Source organism: Protopterus annectens, chromosome 9.part0 (genome assembly GCF_019279795.1).
Source record: "Protopterus annectens isolate FY-2018-M chromosome 9.part0, PAN1.0, whole genome shotgun sequence".
NCBI classification, from domain to species: domain Eukaryota; kingdom Metazoa; phylum Chordata; order Ceratodontiformes; family Protopteridae; genus Protopterus; species Protopterus annectens.
In genome coordinates, this window is record NC_056743.1 from 1534887396 (window position 1) to 1534905116 (window position 17721).

Below are 17721 nucleotides of genomic sequence, written 5' to 3' on the forward strand. Positions count from 1 at the left end.
CGATGTCTGTGCAGTGACAGAAACCTGGTTCAAGGCTCCTGAGAGCACCCCAGCACTATCAGGTTTTACCTCTTATCATGCGTTCCGGCCCCAAAATCTGGACAATACCAAGAAAGGAGGGGGGTATCCATATTCATCAAGGACACCCACACCTCAAGACTGGTGGCAACGCACGATGCATCGGAGACCATCCAGGTGCAATTAACCATAGGCAAGACTGCTCTGCAAATTTTAGCATGTTACAGGCCACCCTCACAAACTCAGGAACCTCACATGGCCTTCCTGAAAACACTAGAGGGGATAAATGTATCACCAAACACCATCATACTAGGTGACTTCAGTTACCCTAATATAGACTGGGAACACTACTCAAGCCCAAACACCCTAGCCCAAAAGTTCCTGGAATTCATAAACTCAAATGCCATGGAACAACTAGTCACCATCCCTACAAGAGGAGAAAACATACTTGATCTCATCATCACGAACATGGGAGCACAGTGTTCAACACCGGAAGTATACCCCTCACTGGTGAGATCAGATCACAAACTAATCTCGCTGGAGGTCCTCATCCCACCCCACCTGAAATAAAAAGACCACAGTAAAGAACTTCACGAAAGCCGACTTCACACTTCTAAAGACTAGTGTGGTCTCCTTTAAGGCCCCCGAGCCAGCGGAAAACAGTACTCAAGCCGCTGAATCACTTACAAATGCCTTCTACCAGCACCTGCAGGACTGCATGGATAAGGCAATCCCAAGCAAAACAAAGACTCTTTGTACCAAAGGCAAGCGCCCAGTCTGGTGGACCCCAGCCATAAACAAACTCTACAACAAAAGGAGGAAGCTACTACAAGATAGAGCAAAATCCTTAAAAGGTAAGACACCCTTTATCACTATAAGTAAAAAACTAAGAGCTCTCATAAAATCATCCAAAGCAAATTTTGAGAGAAAAATAGCTAAAGACTCAAAAGACAATCATAAGGCCTTCTTTAGCTATGTTAGAAACCTGGGAGGAAACTCCCAGATATGCTCAGAACTAGTTCAAAATGATGTGAAGATTACTGATCCTACAGACATTGCCAACATACTGGCTGACAGGTTCAGTGCAAACTTCTCCCCCCCAAAAGGAGAGATATCTATACCAAGCGATTGCAGCCCCCAAACATCTCCAACGCCCAAGTGAGAACTGCTCTCCAAAGCAAAACACAGCATCCATGGGACCTGATGGTGTCCCCGGCTGTGTGCTCCACGAACTCAACGAGGAATTAAACCCACAGCTAGGACAGCTGTTTAATCATAGTCTTACCTCTGGATACGCACTCCAGGAAGTGGCGCACTGCAACTGTGGTCCCACTTCACAAAGGCGGTGCCTCCACCGACCCTGGAAATTACCGCCCATTAGCTTGACAAGCCTTATCTGCAAAGCCATGGAGAGGATCATAATGGACCTCATAAATAAAGACATAGGGAATTTGCAGACTTTGGATCCATCCCAGTTTGGCTTTGTCAAAGGCAGATCATGCCTTCTAAACTTGGTTGACTTTTTCAAACAGTCACCAAAGCCATTGATGAGGAAAGGCAGTCCATACAGCCTACCTCGATCTGCCGAAGCCCTTCGATACAATACCCCACTCGGGTATCATTGAAAAACTCATCAGCTTAAATGTTAACCCGCACATCACAAGATGGGTTGCAAACTGGCTGAGTGACAGAACCCACAGGGTCAGAGTTGCTGGCGCCATGTCAGACTCAAAGCCTGTCACAAGTGGTGTACCACAGGGCTCAGTCCTGGGCCCGCTCTTGTTTGGCATCTACTTTTCCGAAGTACAAGCAAACACAGGAGGGTTATGGCTGACAAAGTTTGCAGATGACTGCAAACTGGGCGCCATAGTAGAAAACACATCTGACACAGATATCCTTCAGAAGGGTCTCACAGAAATGGATAACTGGTGCCAGAGCCATGGCCTAAAGTTAAATGCCAAAAAATGCATAGTCATACCCTTCGGGAAAAACAGGGTTACCCCTAGCTACCAAATAGGTGGCAATCCACTGAGCACAGAAGAAGTTATCAGGGACCTGGGGACCCAGGTTGATAGTAGTCTGTCATTCGACACCCATGTAGCTAAAGTAGTTAGGAAGACCTTCTACATTGCCCACCTTATCATGAAGGGATTCTCATCTAGATCAAGGGAGGTCATAGTCTCCCTATACTCATCACTCATCAGACCAATGATTGAGTACAATGCCCCATTCGGAATGTATCTGACCCGACACTTGCAGCAGCTGGAGAGGCCACAAAAGTTCCTCACCAAAAGGATAAAGGGTCTCAAACATCTGTCCTATGCTGCCCGACTGAAAGAACTCCAGCTCTATTCAGTCGCCACCGCTTGCTCAGAGGTGACCTTTGCCTAACATACAAGGCCATGTCAAACCCAGATTTGATGAATATGCTTCACCTCAAAAAATCTAGATCCGTCAGAGCCACAAGGGCGGGAGACTTAAACCTCGACACGGCTATTAATAGGACATGCTGGAGGGATAGATTCATCACCCAAAGACTCCCTATGCTGTGGAATAAAATCCCGGTATATGTGAGGCAGAGCACCTCGCTGGCCTTGCTCAAGAGAAATCTTGACCAATGGATGGGAGATCGCAGATATACCCCAGGGATTACCTCAGTGTCACTGCTCAACAGAGGCACAGCAAAATAATGGGTATAGTTCCCCATATTAAAGGGGTGGCGTAAGCCACAAAACTATGGGCTAGGCTTGTAAATGCCCTCGGGCAGATAGCCTAGTATGAACCTATGAACCTATGAACATGTATGTGTACTCCCTAAACTGGCAGTAAAGCATATGCTTGACATTTTTTACTTTTGGTGATTAAAAGCTCACTTCACAGCCAGGACAGCCAGCAGCCATAGCCCCTCTCTACCCTGTAGCTAGCATACTTTCTCTTCTCACTAGCACAAGCCCCTTCTCTTGAGTATTTTCTCCCTTCCCAAGTCCTTGATCAGCCTTTCTCCCAGATAGAACTTCCATTGTAATACATAACTTGTCCACTAGGTGGCACCCTTATTTCAGTCAGTCCCACACCTTATTTATTTAGCCCTCTGGCTTATAATATTAGTACATCTCGACTCGGTTATTCTAAGCCCTGCTGTTAACATACTTTCAGCTTTAAATCCTACTTTTACAGTTATCATCTAGCTATTCTCTAACCTGCTCTACTACTGTATTCCCACTTATCTATACATAACTAAACTTACCTTAATAAACCTCTTCCACTGATTGTTCCTCTCGAGCTCCTTCCTTCTTTTGTGTTTGGCTCTATACTTATCTCTGACATTCTCATTCCCTGTTTGTCTCCATCCTTTCCTCGCCACAAGGTTTCTGTGTCTATTCTCTAATTTCTCTGTGCTTCCCCTTCCCCCTATCCAGTCTCTTACCATTGGCTTATCTCTTATTTTAGCCTTCTGACTGTGGGAGGTCTATTTCCCCACCCTCTTTATCTGCCCTCTCTGTTACTCCCCCCCATTTTCCACCCCTTACTCCCCCTGTATTTTATAAATATTAGTGACTCCTCTAGGCGCCATCTTTTCCTTCCCTGGAATTACCGCTGGCTGCTGCGCGCTCCTGGTCCTGGTGCCTGCGACTGCTGTAAGTGATGTATTGTACCTTCCCTGTACTTTTTAGCTGATTTCTCAATGTAGTAGCATAGAAACGTGTTTTAAATGCTAATTTTTGCTTCAGCTACACAAATGTTAGATTCCTACTGTTGCAGCGTGGTAGCGTGTTTTACTTAAGTATTACAGTCTCGCCAAGCTGTGACTCTGTTCAAGTGCTTAGAAGTGTTATATTCTTTGTGTATTTCTTGCTAAAGTTTTCTAGTTCTCTATGTGCTTTGAATCGTTGTAATACTGCTCATGATTGCTAAATAACAGGGCTTAATGTGCTAGATTGCATAACACCAAAAAGGCTGGTCTGTGTTTGCGTCACCCACGTGGAGCTACTAGAAGCAACGAAGTGCACAAATTTGAAACTTCCAGTGCTACAGTTGTTGTTCAGCAAATAATTTTTAATTTCCCATATGTTTTAGCTATTTCAAGGGGTCTTTGTCTAAACTGCATCTATAACTATTTTGTGAAGGTTTTACACCTGATTGGAAGGTGTGGAGTCCATTAAGCACCACGCCTTTCTTAGCGTTCTAGTCCTTTACCGGGAAACGCTGTACAGCTACATGTACTACTCCAATTATTGACCTGTGTCTAATATTAAGTAATAAGGTTTTACTCCAGATAAGTAGGCTGTGGAGCTATCTAAAGCACCACGCTTTCATAGCATTTACCCCATTGAGGAACGCTGTGCTGCCAGGTGTACTACATCTTTTCCTTCGTTCATTACAGCACCATGCTTTATGAATGCTTCCAGCTCAACAACGAGAAATGCTGAGCTGTTATGTCCGCCTCTTCATTTAATCATACCTTATTTTAACTTTAAATCAAAAGAATAACCCATAGGAACTAGTTCAGTTTTCAATATTCCCGATCCCACTTATGCAAAGCTACCTCTGTGAGAGAATGCTTGTAAGGATTCTATAAGGGAACTAAATGCTTACTTATTTAATACAGGTAAGCTTAGCCTCTAAGAAAGTGCATAGCTTCCATTTAGCATTTTGCACATGGGCAACACAAGACAGCAGCCTCCCTATTAGTTATGAAAGAAGCTATATGTGGAAAGTAACTCTGCCTGAAGTTCTTGTTTGGTGCACTGCTTAAGGTAAATGTGCCTATTAGTATTGAAATAGTACACGTGGTCAAAGATTCATTTTAGCTTCAGCACTAGTAAAGCTGGATGTGCTTATTATTACTCCTGTAAATACTGTACCCCAGGTGCCTACTAGTCAGCCTGCATATAAAAAGCCAATATAGTTGGTAGACTTTGCCTACATTAATACCTCTATCTGAACAATGGCACTACAATATCACTAAGATTCTCCTAGTAGCTTTATGTTTAAAGACTTATCAAGGGCTCTCTTGCAGTGTATTGAGTGTTTGTTTTAACCTACATTTATAGCTTTTAGCAGTGCTGAATGAATGTAAATTGTCATACCTGCATAATATAACTTCCTGTACTAAGTTTGCTTCTTTTTTTCTCCCTCTCTTTCAAAAGTTCCCAGCTCTGCATCCTGCCTATTTCAAATCCAAAACCTAGATTCTACCTGCCTGCCGGCTATGGACCCCTTTCAAAATAAACTGAACCCCCACTGGACTGCTATCCTAGCACCCTTCCAGTAAAGAAGTAAACATTTCCCAGTGATGCATCCTGCCGATTTCAAATCCAAAACCTAGAGTCTACCTGCCTGCCGGCTATAGACCCCTTTCAAAATAACCTGGACTCCCACTGGACTGCTATCCTAGCACCCTTCCAATAAAGAAGTAAACATGTATGTGTACTCCCTAAACTGGCAGTAAAGCATATGCTTGACATTTTTTACTTTTGGTGATTAAAAGCTCGCTTCACAGCCAGGACAGCCAGCAGCCATAGCCCCTCTCTACCCTGTAGCTAGCATACTTTCTCTTCTCACTAGCACAAGCCCCTTCTCTTGAGTATTTTCTCCCTTCCCAAGTCCTTGATCAGCCTTTCTCTCAGATAGAACCTCCATTGTAATACATAACCTGTCCATTAGGTGGCACCCTTATTTCAGTCAGTCCCACACCTTATTTATTTAGCCCTCTGGCTTATAATATTAATACATCTCAACTCGGTTATTCAAAGCCCTGCTGTTAACATACTCTCAGCTTTAAATCCTACTTTTACAATTATCATCTAGCTATTCTCTAACCTGCTCTACTACTGTAGTCCCACTTATCTATACTTAACTAAACTTACCTTAATAAACCTCTTCCACTGATTGTTCCTCTCGAGCTCCTTCCTTCTTTTGTGTTTGGCTCTATACTTATCTCTGACATTCTCATTCCCTGTTTGTCTCCATCCTTTCCTCGCCACAAGGTTTCTGTGTCTATTCTCTAATTTCTCTGTGCTTCCCCTTCCCCCTATCCAGTCTCTTACCATTGGCTTATCTCTTATTTTAGCCTTCTGACTGTGGGAGGTCTATTTCCCCACCCTCTTTATCTGCCCTCTCTGTTACTCCCCCCCCCCCTTTTCCACCCCTTACTCCCCCTGTATTTTATAAATATTAGTGACTCCTCTAGGTGCCATCTTGTCCTTCCCTGGAATTACCGCTGGCTGCTACGCGCTCCTGGTCCTGGTGCCTGCGACTGCTGTAAGTGATGTATTGTACCGTCCCTGTAAACTTTTTAGCTGATTTCTCAATGTAGTAGCATAGAAGCGTGTTTTAAATGCTAATTTTTGCTTCAGCTACACAAATGTTGGATTCCTACTGTTGCAGCGTGGTAGCGTGCTTTACTTAAGTATTACAGTCTTGCCAAGCTGTGACTTGGTTCAAGTGCTTAGAAGTGTTATATTCTTTGTGTATTTCTTGCTAAAGTTTTCTAGTTCTCTATGTGCTTTGAATCGTTGTAATACTGTTCAAGATTGCTAAATAACAGGGCTTAATGTGCTAGATTGCATAACACCAAAAAGGCTGGTCTGTGTTTGCGTCACCCACGTGGAGCTACTAGAAGCAACAAAGTGCACAAAGGTGAAACTTCCAGTGCTACAGTTGTTGTTCAGCAAATAATTTTTAATTTCCCATACGTTTTAGCTATTTCAAGGGGTCTTTGTCTAAACTGCATCTATAACTATTTTGTGAAGGTTTTACACCTGATTGGAAGGTGTGGAGTCCATTAAGCACCACGCCTTTCTTAGCGTTCTAGCCCTTTATCGGGACACGCTGTACAGCTACATGTACTATTCCAATTATTGACCTGTGTCTAATATTAAGTAGTAAGGTTTTACTCCAGATAAGTAGGCTGTGGAGCTATCTAAAGCACCACGCTTTCATAGCATTCACCCCATTGAGGAATGCTGTGCTGCCAGGTGTACCACATCTTTTCCTTCGTTCTTTACAGCACCATGCTTTATGAATGCTTCCAGCTCAACAACGAGAAACGCTGAGCTGTTATGTCCGCCTCTTCATTTAATCATACCTTATTTTAACTTTAAATCAAAAGAATAACTCATAGGAACTAGTTCAGTTTTCAATATTCCCGATCCCACTTATGCAAAGCTACCTCTGTGAGAGAATGCTTGTAAGGATTCTATAAGGGAACTAAATGCTAACTTATTTAATACAGCTAAGCTTTGAATAGCCTCTAAGAAAGTGCATAGCTTCCTTTTAGCATTTTGCACATGGGCAACACAAGACAGCAGCCTCCCTATTAGTTATGAAAGAAGCTATATGTGGAAAGTAACTCTAACTGAAGTTCTTGTTTGGTGTACTGCTTAAGGTAAATGTGCCTATTAGTATTGAAATAGTACACGTGGTCAAAGATTCATTTTAGCTTCAGCACTAGTAAAGCTGGATGTGCTTATTATTACTCCTGTAAATACTGTACCCCAGGTGCCTACTAGTCAGCCTGCATATAAAAAGCCAATATAGTTGGTAGACTTTGCCTACATTAATACCTCTATCTGATTGTTGATCTTGAGCTCCTTCCTTCTTTTGTGTCTACCCACTCCGTTTGCCCTGCGGGTTCACTCCGCTCCCCTATCCTACCCCCATATTCCCCCCTCCCCTAGGGGGGTCCTACCTTTATTCATCACGTACCGCTCCCTGCTACCTAATTACCCAATAGCAGCTCCTTCCTCGTCCCCCTCCCTCTCCAACAAACATAGGAATTTTCCCTCCCCTTTCCTCCCAATCACTATCTTCTCACTTAAACTCTCTTCACTTCTTCATCCCTCCATAAACAATTAAAGCCCTCTTCTCTCTCCTCCTATACCTTCACTGCTTCACAGACATCCTCCTTTCTCCTTATCCTCTTATACCATTCTCCTTTTTTCAATATGCATTTCTTAAGTCACCACTCACTCCACACCCCTTGCTTTCTCCTTGTCTTCCTAATTCCTCTCTACTACACCAGCTCGTTCTCCTTCACTGTTTATGTAATATTACCTACAAAATAACCTCCTCACAACCCCACCTTCACCTACAATCCTTCTCGCATTTCTACTCAATCTCTTCCTCACTTATACAGCCTAACCCACTTCACCTATTCCACCTTAAAATCTTTTCCTGTACAAGTAAGATACTGTCTCCTAAACTACTCCTGGAGTTTCCAAAACTCACATTATTTAAACTCAGATGGCTAAAGGATACGTCCTTCAGCAATCTAGCCCTTGCTGGAGATATCTACCCCAACCCTGGTCCTAGTCCCTCTACTTGCAACACCTACCCCCTACCTCCTTCCTCCTCCCACAACACCCTAAAAGTCTTTACCATGAACGCCTAGAGTCTTAACAACAAATCTCATCACTTTCAAGCTTGGCTATGCCACAACCAACCAGACATCTAAGCAATCTCTGCAACTTGGCTCAAACCCCATATCTCAGATGCTGAGATCCTACCCCCAGGATTCAATATTCTCAGAAATGACCAACCAAATAAAAAGGGGGTGGCTCTGCCTTAGTATACTCCAACCTCTTCACCTTAATACCCCCTCCAAACTCCAATTCCACATTTCCAGAACACAGAATTGACTGCTGGACTACTAAAAATGAATAAACACAAGAATATCTGCATAATAGCCCTTTATATCTCTCCTGGTAACAATATCTCTACCCTTGAGGATATTCTCCTGTGGGCCTCTACTGAAATTAAGTATGAAACTTATATTTTAGGAGATGTAAATATTGACTGGAACAAAATTAATAGCACCTCTCCCTCCCTATCCATCAACCTCTATAACTTCTCTCAGATAATTCACTGTCACCCGACCTAACAAGGTAAATCCCCCTGGTTCCACTTTAGACTGGATCTTAGTATCTGATCCTAATAAAATAACCAACTCTGGCACAACTCCTGATTCCATCAGTGACCATTTCCCAGCTTACATTCATCACTCAACGACCTCTTCCCCTCACCAGCACCAATATATTTATAACCGTAACCTCAGTAATTTCAACTCCACATCATTCTCAAACATTCTCAAACAAATGAACTGGCAAATACTAAACTCCCTTCCTCTTGACAATGCTATAGAACACTTCACCTCTGTCTTCCTAGAAACTCTAAACTCCCTTGCCCCTCTTAGACACAAGAGGGTAAAAACTAATACAGCTCCATGGCTATCTAAAGATACTAAGAAAATTATGCACCAAAGGGACAAACTTTGGAAGCTCTACCAAAAAGATAAACTTCCCAATACCCTGCTCCAATACAAACAGCAATGTATCCTAGCAAAACAGCTAATAACCAAGGACAAAAAGTCCTACTACATCAAACTCCAGTCCAACAACAACAAAAGCCCAAGCAATTCTGGAAATCAATAAACTCACTGCTTAATCCAGGATCCAAAAATAATCTTTGTCCTGACCCAAGCAAATCGGATCTTGATCTAGCCTTTGAGTTTAACTCATTCTTCTTAGAAACTATTTCTGATCTGACCAGGACCTTCCCCAACAATAACCCTCCAGCCCCTCTCTCTTCCTCATCCAACCCCACTAATAACTCTCCCCCCTTGTTCGACTTCAAACCTGCCTCTACTAACTCCATAAAAAGACTTCAATCCAAACTTAAATCATGCTCTAATGATCCTGACAACATTCCCTCTGCCTTCCTAAAATGTGCTGCTGATGCCTTAGCTCTCCCAATCAGTATTATAATCAACAGATCTATTAAGGAATCTTATGTCCCCAAAACTCTGGCGCTCCCCTTCATAAAAGAGGCAAAAACACCAGCATCTCTAACTTCCGCCCTATCGCTTTGCTCTCTCCAATCTCTAAAATCCTTAAAAAGTGCATTCACCTTCAACTTGAGCCTTACCTGGCCCAAAACAGTCTTCTTACACCTACACAACATGGTTTCCGCCCAGGTCATAGTACTATAACTGCTCTACTCTCTTTCTTAGAAACAGTCAATCTAGCCCGAGACTCTGGACATCTAGTCTCTACTGTTTTGCTTGATCTGTCCAAAGCATTCGACACTGTTATACACAGACACCTTCTTTATCACCTCTCAAAGCTCCATCTCTCCCCAGACACTATATCCTGGTTCTCCAGTTACCTATCAGATAGAACTCAGGCAGTCAAATTGAAGTACTCTACCTCTTCCTTCTTACCTACCCCAACTGGTGTTCCACAGTGATCCATCTTTGGGCCTATGCTTTTCAATATCTTCAGAAACAACTTTCATGCTGCCATTCCTGATTCCAAAATTATTCAATATGCAGATGATTCTACTTTAGTCTGCTTTGCCTCTAACCTCTCAGAATTGCTGTTTAAAATACAAACTGCCTTCTCAACCACCAAAAATTGGATGCGCCAAAACCACCTCTCTCTCAATGCAAACAAATCAACAATTCTACTTTTCCCTCCCACAAAGTCATTCTCCTACAACAAAAATGCCTTCAAAGTGCTAAGTCAAACTAATTCAGCTATAGAAGTGGTTCTTTCTGCTAAACTACTTGGTATTACTATCGACGGACATCTCAAGTTCGATATCCATATTCAACAAAATATTAAGAAAACCCACCAAAAGCTAGGTATGCTGTATAGGAACAATCACTTCCTCTCTCATACTACTAGGAATACTCTAGCCACCACTTATCTACTGCCCTCATTATTATATGGAGCCCCCCTACTAACTAACCTATCCTCCTCTATTTCCACAAAACTAGAAAACTGCTATAATAAAATCTCAAAATTTGCTACCGAATCTAAACCTTCTACCCATCACTGCCTTACCCTACGATCCCTAAAGTGGCTTGAACTCCCAAACTACTTAGACTTCCTCCAATTCACCACTGCACACAGACTTGTATATCACCCAACTAAATGTCCAGTGCTAACTAATATCGTCCCCCCTTACACCCCCATTAGAACTGTCAGATCTGAACATCAAAACCTAATTCCTGTCCCCAAACCCAAAAGTACAGCAGGACAGTTTCTCCTCGTTGTCTCTCTAGGCAAAAAATGGAATTCCCTTCCTCCCTCTCTAAGAACCATCCCAAACTTAGAAAACTTCAAAACTCAGCTTACCAAACACCTGGCCACAAAATGGAAATTAAATTGCCACCATCCAACCTAATCTTCCTTAGTCCATTCCCCTGGGGGGGGGAGGTCCCACTCTGGTTCCTAAGCCCTCAACAACTCTCCTTCAGCTATGCTCCTGGGGGGGTTTCCCTCTCAGGTGCCTAAGACCTCAATAACTCTCCTTCTGCTATGCTCCCATGAGCATTTTCTAAGCTCTCCCTTCTCCATTAGCTATCAATAACTATCAATACAATAACAATAGCTATCGATAACCACAATAACTCTCCTTCTGATATGCTCCCACAAGCATTTTCTAAGCTCTCCCTTCTCCATTAGCTATCAATAACTATCAATACAATAACAATAGCTATCGATAACCTCAATAACTCCTTCAGCTATGCTCCCACAAGCATTTTCTAAGCTCTCCCTTCTCCATTAGCTATCAATAACTATCAATAGCTATCGATAACCTCAATAACTCTCCTTCAGGTATGCTCCCATGAGCATTTTCTAAGCTCTCCCATCTCCATTAGCTAACAATAACTATCAATACAATAACAATAGCTATCGATAACCTCCATAACTATCCTTTAGCCATGCTCCCACGAGCATTTTCTAAGCTCTCCTTTCTCTATGAGCTGCTTATTTCTTATGGTCCAACATTGTAAATATTGTATGTAGCTTTCCACTACTAATTTCTTTTCTGAAATTGTGCATGTGTAGTGTAGCCTCATTTTACTTAAAAGTATGTATATAAAACATCTTCTCACCTAATATCTGAGTGTGCACACTAAAGAAAATGTATAAACAATAAGTCCACACTCAATGTTTTTCTGCTTATTATGCATATTTTCAAGGTACTTACTTGTAACTGTTTCCATATTATGTAAGACTGACATCTGTGTATTTCTGTACCTTATCTGTATTATGTATCTTGGAGCTTTTCTCCCCGGGCCTCCACTGAAAACGGGTCACTCTGACCCAGCGGACTAGCCCTGTAATCAAACTGGAAATAAATAAAATAAATAAATAAATAACTTTCCAAGATTCCATTAAACAATCTGGTTAAAAACTCCACTGCCATTTCACCTAAACACCTCCATGCTTCCACAGGTATGTCATCTGGACCAACAGCCTTTCCATTCTTCATTCTCTTCATAGCTATCCTTACTTCCTCCTTGCTAATCCATTGTACTTCAAGATTCACTATCCCTACATCATCCAACCTTCTCTCCCTCTCATTCTCTTCATTCATCAACCCCTCAAAGTACTCTTTCCATCTCCTCAACACACTCTCCTCGCTTGTGAGTATGTTTCCCTCATTATCCTTTATCACCTTTACCTGCTGCACATCTTTCCTAGCTCGGTCCCTCTGTCTAGCCAATCGGTACAGGTCCTTTTCTCCCTCCTTAGTGTCCAACCTTTCATACAACTCTTCATATGCCTTAGCCTTCACCACCTCTCTGTCATGCACCTCATCTCCTTATACCCCTGTCTAGTTTCTTCGTCTCTCTGACAATCCCACTTCTTCTTTGCCAACCTCTTTCTCTGTATACTCTCCTGTACTTTCTCATTCCACCACCATGTCTCCTTGTTGTCCTTCCTCTGTCCAGATTTCATACCAAGCACCTTTCTAGCCGTCTCCCTTACTAGCTCTACTGTAGTTACCCAGCTATTTGGCAACTCTTCACTGCCACCCAGTGCCTGTCTTAACTCATCCCTGAACTCCACATCACAATTATCCTTTTTCAATTTCCACCATTTGATCCTTGGTGCTGCCCTCACACTCCTCCTCCTCTTCTTGATCACCAATGTCATCTTACAAACCACCATCCTATGCTGCCTAACTACACTTTCCCCGGTCACCACTTTACCGTCTCCAATCTCCTTCAAACTGGCCCTCCTACATAAGATATAATCCACCTGTGTGCATCTTCCTCCACTCTTATATGTCACCCTATGCTCCTCCCTCTTGTTAAAATATGTATTCACCACAGCCATGTCCATCCTTTTTGCAAAATCCACTACCATCTGTCCTTCTGCATTTCTTTGTTTAACACCATACCTACCCATCACTTCCTCATCCCCTCTGTTCCCTTCACCAACATGCCCATTGAAATTTGTTCCAATCACCACTCTCTCACCCTTGGGTACAGTCATCACCACTTCATCCAACTCACTCCAAAATTTTTCTTTCTCATCCATCACACACCCAACTTGTGGAGCATATGCACTAACAACATTCATCATTACTCCATCAATTTCCAGCTTCATAAACATCACTCTATCCGATACTCTTTTCACCTCCAAAACACTCTTAGCATACTGTTCCTTCAGGATAACTCCTACGCCATTTCTCCTCCCATCCACACCATGGTAAAACAATTTGAACCCACCTCCGATACACCTAGCCTTACTCCACTTCCATTTGGTCACTTGCACACACATTATACCAACCTTCCTTCTGTCCATCATATCGGCTATCTCTCTCCCTATACCAGTCATACTGCCAACATTCAAAGTTCTGACCCTCACTACCACAATCCTAGCCTTTCTCCTCTCTTCCTGCCTTCAGCCATGCCTTCTGCCTTTTCTCCTCCTTCGGCCAGCAGTAGCCCAATTTCTGCCAGCACCCTATTGGGTAACAGTACTGGTGGCAGTCGTTGTTAACCTGGGCCTCAACCGAACCGGTTTGTAAATATTTACTGGTGTCCACATGAATTATTTGGCGAAGTTGCCTATTATAATGGCATTCATTTATCGCTCATTTCGTGGCAGCGGAGCTTTGATCATTCATTTGGTTTTCCTGTAGGTGACTCTAGCAGCATTTCATTTGTGGTTTTGAGTTTTCTGTACTCTATTTGCCAGAGTGTATGATTAATTACAGTTCATTTCTACCCACACTGTTTTGTAATCAAAGTGCTGTCAGACTAGGGTTCTGGCCTTGCCCGAGATGAAATGTTGAGAAAAGCTCTTAAGTAATCGATTTAAAAAACAATTTGATGACTGGAAACTGGCTTGGAGGGTCCTTTTTTCTATATTTTGTCAGAAAGTTAATATAATGTTTAATTTCACATTCAGTGAAGTTTAAAAATGGTATAACTTTCATGAATATCACATTGTTTACTACTAAATCCTTTTTTTTTCAGTGCCTTCCTCTCTTAACCCTTTGAGTTAGTTTAGACTTTTTCTTCTACTTAAATTGTGGTTGTAGAATTCTGGTGTGGCAGACAAACCTACCGGTTTCAGGAAGTGCACTTCCTGTGGGCATAAAATACCCAATTCTGTATTGTTTAGGCACTGCTCACCTTTAGATTTCATGTGAAATCTATGTTTTATTTTTAATGTGGTCTAACAACTACCACCACTTAAAATATATTAGTTGAAAGTTTGCCAGTATTGAGTCACATTACTCTGAGCTTATCTTGTCTGTATGCATGGCTGTTTCATGATTCTTGGAATCTAATAAAAAGAGTTCTGGCAAAAAAGAATCAGGATACAGAATCACCATTTCAATTTAACTTGCACAGCTCTTTTTGGAACGGCAGCTCCAGGAGTGGACCAGGAAGAATGAGTCTGAATCTGAGTTATTCTGTCGGGACTTGCTAAGAGTGGAGAGGAGGCCTCGCAAAGAGTTTCTTAAAGCAGGTGGTCACAAGGAGTTTACAGCAATGATAAATAAGATCCAGAAAACATATGAGGCAACATCCAACAAAGGTCCGAAGGTAATGAAACAATGCAGTCAGGTTTAACAAACTAGATTTGCTGATGTTGTAATCTTTTAAAATGCAGTGGTTCAAAATGAATGTGTTACTGTTGGGTAAAGACTTTTCTCTACCTCCCTGTCCCTGCCCAGCGAGCTAAAACCCAGTCTGTGATACTGGTGCCAAAATACATTACTGGCTGATAAAAATGAGAAGATAAATTGGGAAAATTAAGGAGAAAAAAGTTCATGCTGTCACACAAGTGACACAAATGAATGCACACTACAATGAACGAGCCTATATATGTATATATATATATATATATATATATATATATATATATATATAAAAGTATGTGTGTGTGTGTATATATACGTGTGGTTTACTATTAAAATGTAGAATGGCAGTTATGTGAAACTGGGATGGTTGAATGCATGATTCCCAGTTTCTGTAACCCTGATGTTAACATGGTCCAATTCACCTTAGCAAATGCTAGTGTGCCTTCTCTCATATGAGGTTCATGTTCTGATTGGAGATCGCACTACAGTGGGATCAGGAAAGTTACCCTTTTCCTCACTGTAGTGCTATATTGGAGTTTGTATATGTAATATGCAGGGGGTATGAGGCATGCAGTCCCCCACATGGGGGTGCAGGGGGGCTTGCCCCCCTGCAAAACATAAGTAGAAAATTGCCAGAAGTCAAGATAACCTGGGTAATGTTGATATCAAATTGCAAATTATGGACATTACCTATGTCATTATTTTGATGAAATAACTTTATATTTGACCATGCAAATAGATGAAGAACTGTGATTCCTGAATTTGATAGTAAAACTGTATATGTACATAGATATATTTATCTGTGTGTGTGTGTGTGTGTGTGTGTGTATATATATGTATATATATATATATATATATATATATATATATATATATATATATATATATATTTTTTTTTTTTTCATTTTACTGTTGTTTACTGGGAATGTCTGACTGGGCCAGAAGCCCGTTTTCAGTAGAGGCCCGGCAAGAAAAGTTCCCTTACATTGTAAAAGAAGTCGTCACACATAGACATAGTAATACTTAACATGTCAGATATACAAGACTGCTTATGCTAATTCATTTTTTTATACAAAATGCAAATGAAAAATACATACAGAGACAAAATAGTTAAGTAATGTATTAGCTGTAGATGTAAGTGAAAACAGAGATGTATTGTGGTAAACTGAGCAGCGTGGAAGACAACAATCAGAAACCAGAAACTGCACTGGTTAAGTAGCTGTCTATGTGTGAAGGAAAGGCTGTGAGAAAGTAGCTAGGCTTGGGTTGTACTGAAGGGTAAAAGGAATAGCTTAGTACCAAGTTGAGTGTGGTGCTGTTCAAAGCAAGTACAGGTCATCCAGGGGTAGTGAAGGGCAGAGCCACTTATTGGTTAGGTGTAGATGGTGTGTGTGTGTGTGTGTGTGTGTGTGTGTGTGTGTGTGTGTGTGTGTGTGTTATCTGATATTGTCATTTTCATTCATTCCTCACCGAATGGGTTTGGATCCAATCCTTGATTCAGACTCAGCCACATTTTTTGCAGTTAAGATCTGACTGTCGAGCTCCTCCCTTTACCCATAATGCCCCTGATCACTGCCTTACTTCAGATCTCATTTTCCGCTCTAGTGTTCAGTCGGGATTTTGCACTCTCGAGCTCTAGGCAGTTTATTGGTTAATTCTGAGTGATATAATGTATTTTCTTACTACTAAATCTTTTTTTTTCTTCAGTGCCTTCCTCTCTTTTCCCTTTGAGTTAGTTTAGACTTTTTCTTCTACTTAAATTGTGGTTGTAGAATTCTGGTGTGGCAGACAAACCTACCGGTTTCAGGAAGTGCACTTCCTGTGGGCATAAGATACCCAATTCTGTATTGTTTAGGCACTGCTCACCTTTAGATTTCATGTGAAATCTATGTGGCAGTCAGTGATAGACATAATAAATTAATTTTAGGTCTGTTGCCTGCTTCTTCTTCTGCAGTACCTTCCACATCAGGAGGTTCAAATCCCATCGAGAAGTCATATGGCTTCAGAGACCAGGAAGTCCAGAAAGTACTCCCCTGTCCGGTCTCCTCCTTCCACTGCAAGTTCATAGATACCTTCAGAGATAGCTGTCAGATCCAAAAATTTCAAGTCGACCCGTCGGATCCAAGAATGTTACCTTCCTCGACTCCATCTCTTTCCCCGATCCATTTGGTTCCAGGAGTTTTGGAGCAGAACAAATCTTGGAATTGAAGCATCATTGTCAGGTCTGGGAGGATGACTTTGATTCCAACTGTTTCAGAGCCATCACTTCCCCTCAGTGGCTTGGTGTTGGATAGCGCTGTTCTCATTTCCTCCTTGGGGGCAGAACCTGGAGGGAGTGGAACATTGGCTGATCTGAGAGCTTTGGCTCTGTGGAGACTGATTTCTACTTCTCCTGGACCTTTCACCTTCGAGGTAGTGGAAAGGGTTTTCTCCTGTCCAGGGGATTTTTCGGCTGTCACTCCTTCGGATCCTATTCTCATTCTCTCTCCGGATTTGAGTGCTAAGTACACATTATCGTATTTCACAGGGACAGCAACCTGTAAGAGCTTCCAGACAATCCCTGCACAGGGACTTCCCCTTTCTTCTGAAATTTCTCCTGAGTATCCCAAAACTGTGCAAAAGAAGGCACTTAGCTTCCCCTCAGAAATCATTGACAGAGGACACAGATTTTGATGAAGGGGAAGGGACTCCACCAGAAGACATCTCATTCTGAGACATTTTAGAAATCCTGCACCAAAAAGGTGGATGGTCTTCCCAGAACTCTGTGTGGTCATAAGTTGATTTTGCAAGACTTTTATGATAAAT

The 17721-nt window shown here is 42.0% G+C and overlaps 1 protein-coding gene across 1 annotated transcript in view; it reads left to right on the top strand.

The window, feature by feature from the left end:
• LOC122812165 (guanylate-binding protein 1-like) overlaps positions 1-17721 on the top strand; it is a 789313-nt gene that overhangs the window by 464614 nt on the left and 306978 nt on the right. The window contains exon 7 of the mRNA XM_044084488.1: positions 14684-14878. Coding sequence (XP_043940423.1) covers positions 14684-14878 — 195 coding nt within the window. The remainder of the gene's footprint in view (positions 1-14683; positions 14879-17721) is intronic.